This window comes from Eschscholzia californica, unplaced genomic scaffold (assembly GCF_041429995.1).
Source record: "Eschscholzia californica isolate CP2 unplaced genomic scaffold, dmEscCali1.0.p SCAF_4, whole genome shotgun sequence".
NCBI lineage: Eukaryota > Viridiplantae > Streptophyta > Magnoliopsida > Ranunculales > Papaveraceae > Eschscholzia > Eschscholzia californica.
This window is the reverse complement of record NW_028238461.1, coordinates 40864713-40879633: the sequence shown is the minus strand read 5'-3', so window position 1 is coordinate 40879633 and position 14921 is coordinate 40864713. Positions and strand designations below refer to the sequence as shown.

Sequence of the window (14921 nt, the reverse complement as noted above, 5' to 3'; positions counted from 1 at the left end):
GTTAGTAACCTATGTAACAATATCGACAGTTAAGATGTAAATGTCCCTTCGAGATACAGCGACTTATCCTTTTAGAATTATGATCATACCTTTATCTTTTGAAAGCGGACGAACCTTCGGAAGTAATATCAGTTCCTTGATTGATACGACTTGATATTCTACACACTTGAATGCTTATGAATTCACTCAGATGCTTCTTTTTTGGAATTCTAGACACAATAGAATATTTCTAAAATCAGAATTGTATTCAAGACATACTTGAAATACTGTTTTCAGAAGAGAAGAAGAGAATGAATGAAATGAATTTTGGTTGTTTATATAGGAATCGAATAGGAACTTCGTTAGGTCGGGGCACATCCCTTGGCTTTTGGGGACATATCACTTGGTTTTTAGGGACACAACTCTTGAAAAAGAGTTAGATATAAGCAAATCTTTTTGGTTGCTCTCTGATCTATTGGGTTGAAGGAGTGTCCTTCAACCAAGATAAAAAATACGCTCAATTTCTCAGATAGGATAATAATGACTTTATCCAGAAGATCATCTCGTTCAGTCGATTGAGGAATCGTAAAGCTCACCTAGAAGCCAACTACGATAGTTGGATCACTTTAGTGATTTGCGACTAATTTCGACCAGATCTTACAACGGGTTACACCAAAGAGTGACAGTTTGTCAGAGAGATTCGAGTAGAGGGAACATGGTAAAAGGTTGGATTAGATCCTATTTGATAGGCCCCGAAAGTTCGGATAGGATCTAGACAAAATAGGAAGAATTGGAATCGAAAAGTATGCACGAATCAAGCTAAAGGGGTCGTCCATGTAAGGCCGATTAGAGTAATGGGCCAGCCAGGCCAAGGCCACTAAGGGGCTGCCCTGGTCGCGGTTACATCAAGTGGATGCCCTAGATGGGGCAGAACTCCCATCTGGGAATCCCATTCAGAATGGGATTCAAACTCATCTTTTCTAGAGTCTTTATTGAATTCTAATTCGAATAGATTCTAACTTTAGGGTTCTCTATATAAGGACCATTATATAGAACATAATAGGTGTGGAATTTTCTTTAGAGAAAATCTATCTCTACAACTATTTAGTGACGAGAGAGATTTTAAATTAAAAGCTTCCAACCTATCTAGCTAGTCAAAGAAGAAGTGTTATTCATCTCAATCTCCTAATAAGGTCTTAGCCGATTCTAAAGGCGGGTAATCAAGTTGCTTGCTTGGGAAAATGATTAAGGTACAATCTCTATCCCGCTCTAGTTCATCTTTAGTTCTTGCATGTGATCCTGGTAGCTAGTGCTAGACGTCTGAGATTCCGCATGGAAACCGAGGCGACTACAAAACCCAACAGTGGCAATAAAGCCTCTTGCACGAGCTAATTTTGGCTAGACGGACTGAATCCGAACTTGTTTTCTAAGATAGATAAGTCTGAATAGACTTTCAGACATCAAGTTGGTTAGTTTTGAATGAGATTTATGATTAATCAAATTGATTTGAAAGAGTTTCAATAGATTAGACTTCAGATTTTCGGGTTTGAAAAGTGGGTTCGAAAGTGAAGATCAAGAGCCCTACAAAATTTTGATTTTTTTTTTTCAAATTTGGATACAGGATTTTGAATCTTTAAAATCTAGTAGCTGAAACATATAAACGAAAATAAAACTTAAGAAGTGTTTTGGCCGACCATGACGCGTCTAGGTTGGCTTTGTGCATCACGGGTGCAAGTCAGAGACGCGTACGCTAGCACCAGGCCAGACGCGTGACCCTTATGGGCTAGTGCATGTCTGGCCCATGCCAAGATAAAGTTTAAATTTTCATTTTAAATTTATGGACATAAAAATTACTCTGTTATATGGTTTCTCTAATAGTTATTGAGTTTCGTTAGCCAAGTGTAATATCTTTTCTAAATATATAATTTTTATCGAAATCAGATATTTAATGAAAAAATGATACTACTTAAAGTTTAAGGAAATAAATTGGGGAACTGGTTACACAAAATGGGATTTTAGTCTTTATATGTTTTTTGACGTGAATAATAATTCTGAAATGTTTGTTGTTGTTTTTCTCATTTTGAATATTATTTTGATTCAAATAGCTAAAACTCATTTATTTTCTCTACGAGACTCACTTGGAAAGTTATAAGAATTTTGTAATAAATTTTGTGAAAGCATGGATTATTTTATACAACTCCTTTTAACTACGGGACATATTAAGTTATAAGTTATTTATACTTTTAACAAGTTAAATTAAAAGAAAATTTTGCTCTTCATTTCTCGATTCGATTTTTAACAATTAAAACTATAAAAAAGTTACGACATACCATCCGAGATAAAACGTTAGGAAACCCCATTTTACATGTTGATGTTTCTATTTGGATTTTTGAGTCTAAGGTCCAAAAATAGGGGGTAATTAGTCATATATCCACTCCTAAATCAATAAATAATATAAAACCAAAATACACAGAAAATAAAAAATAAGTCCAAAAATTCACTTTTTGGTGGGCTCCATGCCATTAGTCAGTTATTTTCTCCCATTATTCCCCTTTTGTAAATATATTCTAACGCAAAGTAAACCAAAGATTTCTTGTGGTTGAGTTAAGAAATTTATTCTTTCCATAAATTTTAAGAACAAAATTTATAGTGGATATCTATTGTCAATATTTATTTCCAAAATAAATACTTGCCAAATTCATTCTCAATATTTATTTCCAAAATTTATAGTTGTCAAGACCAACATACCAAATCAGTAGTTTTTGTCCTAAAAATCAAATTTCATTCTCCATCTCTCTCTATATGTTCTTACAACGTTTTTATCTCTACAAACTGTTTTGTTTTGAAAATATATACGTTGATTAATTTTCGAATCTTCTTAAAACATTTATTTAGTTCCAACAACATACTTAAATGTAACATTTTTGTCACTTTTTTTTTCGTAAGAAAAGAAGTTGAACTTGCCATCACCACAATCTTCTTATCATAAAAAACATAATGTAAACTAATATTTATTTTGCTGACATTTTTAGAATTTTTCTAAAATTTTATTAATTCTATTAGCATAATATGTGTGCCATATGTTATGAATTAGTTAGAGTAGGTGAATAAAAGTTTGATTATTTTTCTAGCATCTTATTGATCCTAACAACATTTTTAGATATAACAGAAATTTAAATTTTTTTCTAACATTTTACTGATTTTAAAAACACAAATATATACTTGCACTAAAAGATACTTTCAAGTTTTTAAAACAACTTAGGTGATGAATCGGCCTAACAACAACATAATAATGCATCATATTTTTTCTGACTTACTTAACTAAATTTTTAACATTTCTCTTTACCATTTCCTTGATTCTCCTGTATTACTTAAATTAGGTAACAACATTTTAAATATCTTTTTTAGAATTTTCTTTATTCTTATGAGATATAACATATTTTTTGAGTTGTTTAAATTAAAATAAATTTTAATATTTTTCCAGCATTTTATTGAGTTTAACAACATAATTATATATAACATGTGTTATTACTTGCTAGAGCAAGTGAACAAAATTTTGATTATTTATCTAGCATTTTATTGATTCCAACAACACACTTAGGTATAACATGTTTATTGAGTTACTTAGTTTAGATTAACAAAATTTTAACTTTTTTCAGCCATTTTACTGATTTTAACAACCCAATTATATCTTAGAAAAAAAAATTCAATCTTATTTTCATCTAAAATATGCATGTAAACTAATATATATTCTGTTGACATTTTCTTTTTTTTGTAGCATTTTATGGATATGAACAACATCATATGCTTTGTTAAAATTTTTGCATAAATTTTCTTCTAGCATTTATTTGATTTTTTTGTATAAATTTTGGCAACTCTACCAACATCTTCTAAACTCTGAAATCGATCATATTTTACAAACATAAATTAGTTGGATAAACAAATAATGTTGTCGACATCGTTGTGGTATTTGTAGCATTCTTGTAATATCTTTTAGCATTTCCATTAACTCTCAACATTTTAACGTCTTCCACGATATTTGTGCTAAAACTTAAAGTAATTAAAATTAAGAGATACCCATTAAAACATAATCAATTACAATATAATCCATTAGAGAACTAATAACTTCAAGATCTTTTTCCATTTATCATTCAATTCATCTAGGAACATCCAAGTCAATTCAACCCTCATCCTTTGTGATTGCATTGATAAATCTTTGGCTAACATCCCGTGTGAAAAAAGGCTTATAGTTTGCTTCGATCACAATTTCATCCACGTGCAAAATTACATACAACCACAATCTCGCCTATAAAAAATATATTAGTGTTCAAACAAGTTTTTGTAATTCATGGAATGATAAAATAAAAAAACGTAAAAGAGTCGAAATGTAAAACTTCACAGAAAGTCTGTACAGTTGTCGATAAAGTCACTTTGAGAGTAACGATGTTATGTTTGTAAAATATATATTTTTTGTTAGAGTTCAGAAAATGTTGGTAAAATTTGCACAATTTATGCAAAATTAATAAAGTGTTACAAGAAATTTGAGGGCGTTGTCGACTGCAAAGAAACCCGCTCATTCAAAATTACAAAACGTAAATGATTTTTTTGGGTAAGTCAGAAAATTATAAAACGTAAATATGTCGTTAGAATCAAGAAAATGCTATGAAATATACAAAAAGTTTGCAAAATATATAAGTAATTTTCTAGAGAAAACAAGATTGTAGAGAGAGAAACAATGAGACAAGATCTGAATAATTTTTTAAGAAAAAGATTGATATCATAGCTTTAAGAATAAGAACAACAAACCCATGCATGGTACAATAATCTATCGTGAAAAAAAAAACGAGAATATGGTAAAAAGATATCTATAATCAATTGAGCACCATGTTCTTCTTGTTTTCTCCAAGTGAAGACTAAAAAGTATGGATGAATTTTTTCTGCAATTTCTTTTGTATTTATCTCAGTGAACTGGAAAAAAAAAAGAGTTTTGATCGATTTTTTTAGTCAAAAGATTAGGGAATCATTCCTTTAAAAGGAAAATATAACTTTTTGTAGGGATGCAAACGTCTTATTCAAGAATTATTTTCATGAAACTGAAAAGGCTTTATATCTTCTAATATGGGTAATTTTATTTAACCTGAGATATGTTAGGTAGTAGTAGAGAAAAGAGAGTGTATACATGTAAATTACTCCTAGTGGATTTATTTTCTATTTAATATTATCTTTGGATTCTAAATTCATTGATCCTGAGATTTTGGACTTTAAACACAACTCCCGTTTCTATTCTTGCTAAAAGATTAGGTGACATATTTGGTTTAGGAAAGATACACAAGCACAAAAGGAAAACCAATCAAATTTCATGGTGGAGCTGCATTTGTTCATTAAATTGTGAAGACAAACATTAATTACATAAAACTATATGTAGTTGCAACAAAAATTCAATTGCACAATCAAAATGGAGTAACTTTGTATGGAAGAAAAGAAATGTATTACGCATAAATATAGATACTCCATTAGTTGGTCAACTTTTATAACTTTTTTGGCAATAATAATGGTTCAACAACATGATTTATCTTATCTATCTTGCACGTTATAAACATAAAACAAAGACGTTTTGCAAATTAAAGTTGTTAAAGATAATAATTCTTTAAGCTAAACGTAAGAAAGTCTTCTCAACTGAATAAAAACAAAACAAAGTATTTAAATACAAAAAAATCTCTAACGTTTGTAAATCTTCAGATGTATACTATACATTAGGTCTTTCAGGTAAGACTAGATAAACAACACAACAATTATATTTTACAACTTTCCTAGTAGACCACCTTTTTTTTATTAAGTTCATTGGCTTTTATTTTATATTTCATAACTGCATACAAAATGCTCTATACGCTAGTGGAAGGGTCATAGCTCAACAGATGAAAGTTTGATACCCTTAACAACCCAGGTTCAGTTAATAAGTGATTCTGTTTTCGTTGTGAATCGAACATGAGACCTCTACAGTTTCGTAGTAATTGCACTACCAATTGAGTTAGCAATTGTTGACTCAACCTCAACTATCTTATTGACTATCCAGACTCTAATACAATTGTGGCTTCCTTTTACCATCATCTGGTAGAAATATATAGTTATTTAAAGAAAACACTGACAAGTTCTTAACATGACTTTTTATTCTTTCATAAAAAAAACACTTTTTATTAATTTGAGAAGGGGACATGGATTTCAATTTATTTTTTTTGGAAGTCGACTACGATCTACATATGTCGTTACATTTGGCACTTGATACATCAAAGATGTGATAAGCTCGATAACCGCCCACTCAAACACTAACAGAACCGGGTCTATAGCCCAACAAGAAATGGCCTAAAGCCCAACAACATTATTTACACCCTAATAATCCCAATTCAAATAACCAAAGATTCCACCTTCTCTGGGATTCGAACCTGGGACCTCCAGGGCTTTCTGGAGTTTATGTCAACACCTTGGAACCACTTGGGCTACCAACTGTTGACTGGGACATGGATTTCAATTGACGGGTGAAATTGTGGGCTTGTGGCTTCCTTTTACCACCATTTGGTAATACTATAGAGTTATTTTAAAAAAAAAAACAATCATAGATAAGTTCTTAACATGACTTTTTGTTCATATATTAGCGAGCAAATTTTTTTTAAAGGGTCCATGAGTATAAGGTCCAAAATAATGTTCAAAAAGGGTTTATGGTTCAATCTTCCCAAAAATGGGTTTTTAGTCCTTTTGTACTTGGGACATAATAACCCTTACTATATAAAAAAAAATACCGTTTATGTCCCGTTCAGATTTCCCGCTACTTTGTTAATTGGGGGCGGACCGATTTCGAAATGGCATGTTTCAAGCGTGATTTATGATATTAAATAGGAATAACGGATATTTTCCAAATCAGATTTTCTCTCTCATCCTTTCAGATTTGGAAACCAAATCAAAACAACCTCTTCCTGAATCAGATCAAGGACATAATTTTTCTATGATCAATTTAGTGTGATTCGGGGGTTAATATACAAAATGTATATATATCACTTTCTCTTACTTAACTTTCAGATTTGGAAATAGTATATTTTTCTAGGATCAATTTAGCGTGATTTGGCGGTTAATATAAATAACGTATATATCATTTTCTCTCACTTAACTTTCAGATTTGGTAAGATATTTCGAGCTTCTTCAAATCTAGATTGAGTAGAATTTCGATTTTAGAGAGAGAAAGGTAATGGTTTCCGTTTTGAAGAATAAAGAAGATAATAGTTTCTGTTAATAGGATCGTGATTGGAGAGAGAAGGTGGGAGATAAAAATGGAAAACAGATATTTGGGGATTTTGATGGAAAATGAGTTTTTGTTTATATAGAAGGTTAGTTTAAGTATTATGATTTAATATGAAATCTAGATATTTGTGTTTTCTCTAGAGATGGATTCAAATGGACTAGATTTCCATTTTTTTTTAAATATTTTCATTTAGAAACTCATTTTAGGATTAGAGAGGATTAAAAGTGTGTTTAAGCGTAGATTTTTTGACCCTAAGTCCAAAAATTATTTTTTAAACAACTTTTACCACTCACATTAACTAACTTTCCAATTAACCTTAACTAAACTATGGTGTTGTTTGCTTTTTTGTGTGACTAAATTTGAATTGGGCGAGTCTGAATTGACTAAATTATATTACAAGTTAAATGTTTGCTTTTTTAAATCTGAACTAAGATTTTAACATTTATACTCCTAATTGATACTTTAGACAAACAAAACTTAAATCCTAATTTCTCACTCTTCCCTTGGGTGAAATAATAAAAAGAAAATCAAAACCTAAACCTAGTTACCATCTCTTTCATCTCTCTCACAGTCTCCATATCTCTAACAAAACGATATTTAGGGATGGAGATACGACGATGGAGGTCTCTCTCTCTCACTCCAGATCGGCGAGTGAAACCCCCTCCATCTCTTACCGATCTTCAACCCCTCTCACTCTCAGTCTCTCTCTCTAACCGATTTCATCAAAGTTAAGTATCTGGCGAGGATTAAACACGACCCTCGCCACATCTGGTGGCTTGCGCTTTAGTGATGGTATCTTGTGATAGCGGTAGGTTCTGGTTGTGGTGACGGTAGGTTTATGTTGGTGTTGGTGGTGGTGGTTTGTACCTGTGGTGGTGGTTGTTTTGTTCTGGTGGTTGTCTGGGTGCTGGCGATGGTGATGGTGGTGCTTTATTTTGGTGGTTGTCTGGGTGCTGGTGATGGTGGTCTCGTTGATGGCTTGTCTTGTGGTGGTGGTGGTTTGTTCCGGTGGTTCCCTGGGTGGTGGTAGTTTGTTCCGATGGTTTTCTGGTGGGTGGTGGTAAAATGTTTGCCTAAGAGAATATTTGTAATTTACGGGGCTATTAGTGTCATTTAACTCATTTCAGATTTGGGTCTTTGTTTTCAGACTTGTTTTGAAGTCGGAAAAATGTGGACTACTTTTCAGCCTATTTAAACACGAGTCTTAAATAAGAAAAACAAACATTTGAAATCTGAATTGATTCCCGTTTAGATTTTAGATTTGAAATTTCTTAACACAAAAACGACCTAATCTTAGCTAAACTAACTCATATAAAGGAGGGGAGTGGCTAAAGGCCCCCGACATAATTGTTGTAGGCCCCCGAATTAAGCACAAATAGTGAAGAGACTCTCTGTGTAATCCAGGGGCCTACAACATTACGCATTATACTTTAATATTTTAAATAAGTTTGCGCCCACGATAGTAAATGCAGACCTTCATGTGGCACGAGTGGACATAGAAGCACTCTAACCATAACCGAAAATTCTAAGCGGCGGTCTCTACACTTACACCCTCACAAGATGGTGTAGGTTGGAGGGTTGGAGTGGGTTGGGTTATCCCCATGTGAGGGTGTAAGTATACAGAATGGCCGGCGTAAACCTAGCATCTCCCAAGCATAAATATATTTGCAGGTCAAGCTGTTTGAACTTCGGATAACAAACATATTCATATATTCAGTACAAAGTTCATGACAAAACGACATTTTTAATGTTCTTGTTTATCAGAGCTCTCAGATTGCAAACAATTCTCAATGTCTTTAGTGTCTGAACTACCATGTCTCAGATGAGATCTCCTTGATTTTGGCCTTCTATATGAAATGGCTATAGAAATATCATTGGGGAAGAGGTCTCTCATAAGAAAAGCATGGAGAATAGTGGAGATGAGTAAACTTGTTACTGTTAAGGTAGAGATAACAGAGAGAGTCACTACAAGAGTTTTAGTGACAGGATTTTTTACTTCATTCGCGTATTTGATGGTCGCTATGGCAGCTCCTGTCATCGGAAATGTGTATGCCCACCATGCCAACGAGAACCTATGCAGTTCAAATAACTTTAGGTAAGTAGCTAGAAGAAACAAAACTTAAGATAAGGATAATGAAGAGGTTACTTCTTAGAAATATCAATGGTATCATACCTGAATCCTCGAAAGAAATTAATCCGTACAGCCTGTGAAACAAACCCGATGAAAATATGTCATGTAAAGAATAAATGTAATTCCACATACAACTCGTGTTAATGGGCGTTCATGTGTTCAATAGAAGGTCGCGCTTTTCACCCATATAGGGTGGACAGTGGGATTTGCAGAAAACAATTTCATCCCAGGCTCTACTACCACTAATCTGATGAGCCAAGGATCGATTCGCGGATTTCAGTGGTGTTGTTCTTGATGTCTGAGTCTGACTTGTTTGAACTTGAGTTCTTTGAATCAAGTTGTTCCGGTCAAGGACGCAACAGTTATTTAGGTTATATTGGAAAATGGGCTTTTGATACGGACTTACTATGTCTGATTCGAATTGACCCAAAACCAGCCCAGGTTCAAGAAACAAAAATACCACTTTCGCTTATGGAGTTGGTATTGGGCGTGAATGAAGGCTATGGAGGCAGCCGCCTCATACCAATACTGACCTCCAAAAGTTTTTACTACACCAAAAAGTCTGTGAAGTGTAATTGCAAGAAGTAGGAACTCACAAGTGAGAAATAAAGGAACACTGCTATGAAATACGAAATCTTTGACCCATAATCAAATGCTCCTTGGATTTTCGCCCAAGCCATAGAGGCAACACTTGGAGCTGCAACAAATAAAAAGAATACAGGATGGAGCTCCTTCGGCAAGGTTTCATTCGTTGGTAGTCTTTGGTAGAGAGTTACAAATAGGACCAAGTAATGAGCCAGTCCGACTGCAAAGAAGAGTATAGGCCCTTCTTTTAGGCCCATTGATGCACCCAACAGTGCTCCGACAAAGTTCCCAACAATGGAAAGATGGTTTGAAGGATTGGCCACTTTTGAGAGTCTCCGCTGACCTCCTGACATCCATTGTCCGTATATTTTGAGCTCGAGAAAGAATATTGGAGCCATGAGAACGTACCAAAGAGAAGCATGCAGGTGTTTGGAGAGGGATGGTGGGACTCCTAATGCTAAGAATAAAAGGGCTATCCACGGAGCAAAGAAGAAGTTGATACGGATAGGATGGTAGTACTCACGTCTAACTGCTTCAAAGTAAAATATGATTTTTAAAAGGTAGATTATGGCGATAATTACTATAAGCAAGACAGAAATACACCAGAGGACAAGGTTGATGTTCAGATTGACATGGAGAAAACTTGTGGATGCAGATGTAGCAAGGGTCTTCCACAGGATGGCCTGGCTGCTGACACCAAGACAAATACCAAAAGAGGAGATCGGAAAACGAAGAAGGAAAGGCCATTGCTTGTCTTCTGGAAGGACCAGCTCCTCTGAAGCCTATGTTAAGGGGGAAAACAACTTATCATCGACATTCCTATATTATATAATATCTAAAGCAACTTAAAGATATTTACAATATTCGATGACTACGTTCGTGTTTGTTCTTTACATATCTGAATCTGAATTACAAGCAAATTCATGTTTATTTTACATATTTAATATGAGTAGATACATGTTTTTATCTCCGTAATGAAATCAGATATCAATAGAAATTCTTCTTAAATTCAGACATTATTATAGCTAAAAACTCGTGCATTAATATATAACAGAATGCAAGAACCTCATGTTTAACAAGTAGATAAAATAAAAAAATAGTTCATATTTCGGGTCTTACTCAAAGCAGTGATGGCACCAATTAGTTCGGTCATTTTTAAATTACTAAGAGTTCCAACAGAAATTGTTGATGGACAGTATATATATGTTGTCTGGATGATGCCGCAGTAAAACTTCTAGCGAAAAAGCATTTCTGAAGAATTAATCTTAGCAGAAGTAAGAAGTTAGGATTTTAACATACCCGGAGAGTTTCCAATTCAGGTCCTTCTAAGGCATCAAAGTAGCGATCGACAGGTATATTCTGCATATCAGAAGGCTGAGGAAGTGTAGCATCAACCTCTGGTTCAGTTTGCTTTGGCCTCCCTGTAAGCTGTGTAAGCTGCCTCTCAAGTTTCCCTGACCATGTTTTGAAAGAGTCGAATCTTTTGTCTTTCAGCCTATTAATTCTTTGGTTCTTCTGTTGATTCTTGGAAATATCAGGGAAGTTCCCACTTGAAATCGCCTCAGAATATGCATTGCCAGATGGTATTGGTTGAGAACGGAACTTTGTTTGCTTTGGCAGTTCCAAGTTGGGGCTAGCTGATGAGCAAAAACGGCTTGGGACAGGATTCCCATGAATTGTTTTATCATTTTCATTAACGACAACTCTTTTCGTCCACACAGGAGAAGAAGGCATGCTGATAGAAGTGGAACGTACATGGTGTGGTTCATCAGCTTGAGATGCATCAGCCTGGAATGTTTTTTCAGTTCCCTAAAATCATAAAGAGCTTTGACATCAGTTAGAAAGAAACCAGACGTAGCAAACCATCACTTTGCTCAATCTATATTGAAACCGAAATTCAGCACCTTACATATTTATATATACGTAACATGCACACCACCGACGGTATGGGTATGGGCAGGCGTATTAGTATGGTTGTGGGTAGTATGCGTATGGGTATGCATGGATGTGGGTATTGAACTGTGACACAAGGTGTCGGATAAAACGATAAGATGCCAAATGGAGACACGATTTGGTGCAAGTTCACATTACCCACAAATTTACGAACACAAATCTTTAACCTCGTATTCTCATATTATATTCATGGAAGCGGGTAAGCATTTCGGACTACCTCAACAAGCATTTGAGTCTCGGATACCACGATATCCTGACACAGCAACAAATAGGAGTGTGCATATATGCACTTCAGTAAAGGTAACAAAAGACGACTTACATTGGGAAATCTATGATTTGGTGAAGAAGTAGAAATTGGAGTCAAACCCACTTGAGATTGATGATGAACACCACCAATTTCTTCGAAATTATCAAACCCAGCTACTGTTTTGGATGTTATATATTTCAATAGACTTGGAAATTCTTCAGGTTGATCCTGTTTTGCTTTTGCAGAACCAAGACGTTCACTGTTATCCATGACAAAGTGACTGTGCAGATGACAAACTAAGGTTTATATACATCTTATTATATAGAAGTCTTTTTACCTTGCAAAAGAAAAATATTTACAAGAATATTAAACAAACCTAGTTGATAAAATCTTGGTAGTCTGTTCGTTTCGCTTGTCTTGTTCTACCCTAAAAGGGATAAACGATAAACCCTATGAGCTTGATGTTGTTGTTAAATTTATGAGAATAGTTGCCCCATAGAAATGAAAATTTCAAACCAAGATGGATGGAACTGATTTATCAATCTTTAACTATGAAAATTTGAAAATGAATACAGATGCATAAGGAAGCAAAACATGGATGCTCTTACGGAAATGGAAATCGGAAAACAACTCACCTCCAAACTAATGCTTATAATCAATCAGATGACTGCACTCAGCATTTGACTTTAAATGTCCAGAATATTTGTAAAGAGGGCAAAAGAACAAGTTTAATTTAGAACACCAACTAGAAAGAAACTTCTCATTAATACTAAATTATGTGATCAATTTAGAGATGATGAAGTTGTGGGTTGGCTCCATATATTAGACGAGACGACAACCAAGAAAGACAAAGATATCCTGCAAAAATAAGGACAACAATACAAACTGGTCCCACACTGAGAAAATATATGTGATCAATATACATTGGTCCTGAAAACATGAAGTTTATTCCGCTTTTCATCGATATCAAATACTTGACTTCAACCAATTGATGTCGAGGCCACTAAGTTCTATAAGACGAATACTTAAGGCCTATTCTGACACCAAAAGATTAGTTGTTTTTCTTTCTCCATCTATCTAAAAGCTGTCATGTATATCTATCTACCTTGATGTATTCTAGAGGTGCAATTGAAAGTCACAACCTCCTTAGAACCGATATGCAAGAAACCGAAATCATTTACGTTATCGCAATTCAAACATATAATAACCAATACATGTCAATATACTAGTTAACTACTAGAAGATTGATTAAAATTATGATAAAAATCTGCAAAAATATATTAAAAAAAATTCATATATTTCTAAGAGTCAAGTAATAGCACATTAGCACCCTCATTGAATTAACAAATAAAAAGATAAATAAATGACATACTAAACAAGATAACGATGCGTAAATTATTAGTATATCCAACCACTTATTAACTATTAAATAATATGTCTTAGCTAGAACAGCAATACAATTACAAAAACAAAAATCAACCACATACTCCTTCTCATCGTGTCAAAACACCTAGTTGTTTGACCTAAAAACACTGCGAATAAAACTAAACAAAAAGAAACACCGACTAATGTCGATGCCATTAGTTTATAAGATAAACATATAGAAGTTCAAAGATAAATGCAATTCAACATTTCTTTTTAATTAGCTTGAAAATATAATGGGATTATAATCTTAAAAATTATACGAGACCCAAAAATGATATTAAATTCATACACGAAAACGTGGTCGAATCACGAGAAACCACATGAAACAGAATAAATTGACTTAGAATTACAAATCAAAGGATGGGGTCTGATTGTATTCTTAATATAAAGCAACAACAATAGTCATATATAACACAAACTTTCAAACATTTGATGTTCAATATATATAAAGATTAACTCAATACTACTACTACTCATAAGCAGCAAGAAACGAAAAAAATCCAGAAAACAAGAAAGATAAATTTGAGAAGGGAGCTAATTTTGTGGAAATCTAGTTGGATTCAAAAGACATGAAAAAGCATCAACCATTATCTATCCTACTATAAAAAAAGAAGATGGATTGTGCATTTGTTTTTTAGTTTTGAAAGTTAAGAAAGTAAATAAAAGACAAAAAACTTTAGAACAAAGGCCTAATTGTGATCTGAAAACTAAAATGAGTCACTCTTTATAAGTAGATAAGATTGTTGTCTTCTCTAGTATCCAGACTTTGTTTTTCAGTGGACCACTCACCACTGCTTCCCTCATTTTTTACTTTCGGCTATACAACCTGCCTCTTGGGACTCCTACTTGAACTGCATGTGAGAGAGATAAGAGTTTATCTCTGCACGTGACTAGACATGTGAGAGGAGAAAGAAAAACATCACGGACTCAAGCTAGTCCGAGAGTCCTCAGACTGTTCCGTCTAAAACTCATGCGGAGTGCGAAGGGATGATCGGGCTTAGAGCAAACTGACGGAGTACCTTTAGAGGAACCACTGTATGTATATTGTGGTGATCGATCACTGGGCTGACCTGTGTTGGGGTGTAGTTATGCACATCATGTCTCTTGGTCTTCGTTAGGGAGCTATCCAAAAATTCTAAAGACACACCCAAAGTAAATTAGTTTTTGTATTTGATGTCTCCATATCACAATTGGTATATAAACATCATTTTTGAATATTATATATGAAAAAAACATCTTGTATCAAATTATGAAAATAATTAATAGAAATATTTGTCCAGTTACTTTTTTGTCTCGCTTCTTTTCCTACT

At 33.9% G+C, this 14921-nt stretch overlaps 1 protein-coding gene across 6 annotated transcripts; it reads right to left on the bottom strand.

Moving 5' to 3' along the window:
• Nucleotides 1-8934: 8934 nt before the first annotated feature.
• LOC147544704 (S-type anion channel SLAH2-like) lies at nucleotides 8935-14332 on the bottom strand. Of its 6 annotated transcripts, none has more exons than XM_086673588.1 (7): nucleotides 12822-14332; nucleotides 12563-12613; nucleotides 12259-12466; nucleotides 11286-11795; nucleotides 9998-10768; nucleotides 9444-9475; nucleotides 8935-9342 (listed from the first exon to the last, which is right to left on the bottom strand). In XM_086673588.1, exons 3-7 carry the CDS (start codon nucleotides 12454-12456, stop codon nucleotides 9015-9017), a joined length of 1839 nt encoding a protein of 612 aa, XP_086529714.1. In that variant the 5' UTR covers nucleotides 12457-12466; nucleotides 12563-12613; nucleotides 12822-14332; the 3' UTR covers nucleotides 8935-9014. The 6 variants fall into 6 exon arrangements, with proteins under 6 accessions (XP_086529714.1, XP_086529715.1, XP_086529718.1 ...); XM_086673589.1 differs by having other exon boundaries at nucleotides 12563-12716; nucleotides 12830-14313; XM_086673592.1 differs by having other exon boundaries at nucleotides 11286-11774; nucleotides 12822-14308.
• Nucleotides 14333-14921: the final 589 nt, after the last annotated feature.

Excerpts from the sequence above, each read along its gene's own strand:
- LOC147544704 (XM_086673588.1), bottom strand. The coding sequence starts at position 12,456 with ATGGATAACAGTGAACGTCTTGGTTCTGCAAAAGCAAAACAGGATCAA. Across the intron at positions 11,796-12,258 it reads CAAATCATAGATTTCCCAAT|GGAACTGAAAAAACATTCCA; the intron begins GTAAGTCGTCTT and ends TTATGATTTTAG. Across the intron at positions 9,343-9,443 it reads AATTTCTTTCGAGGATTCAG|GTTCTCGTTGGCATGGTGGG; the intron begins GTATGATACCAT and ends TGAACTGCATAG.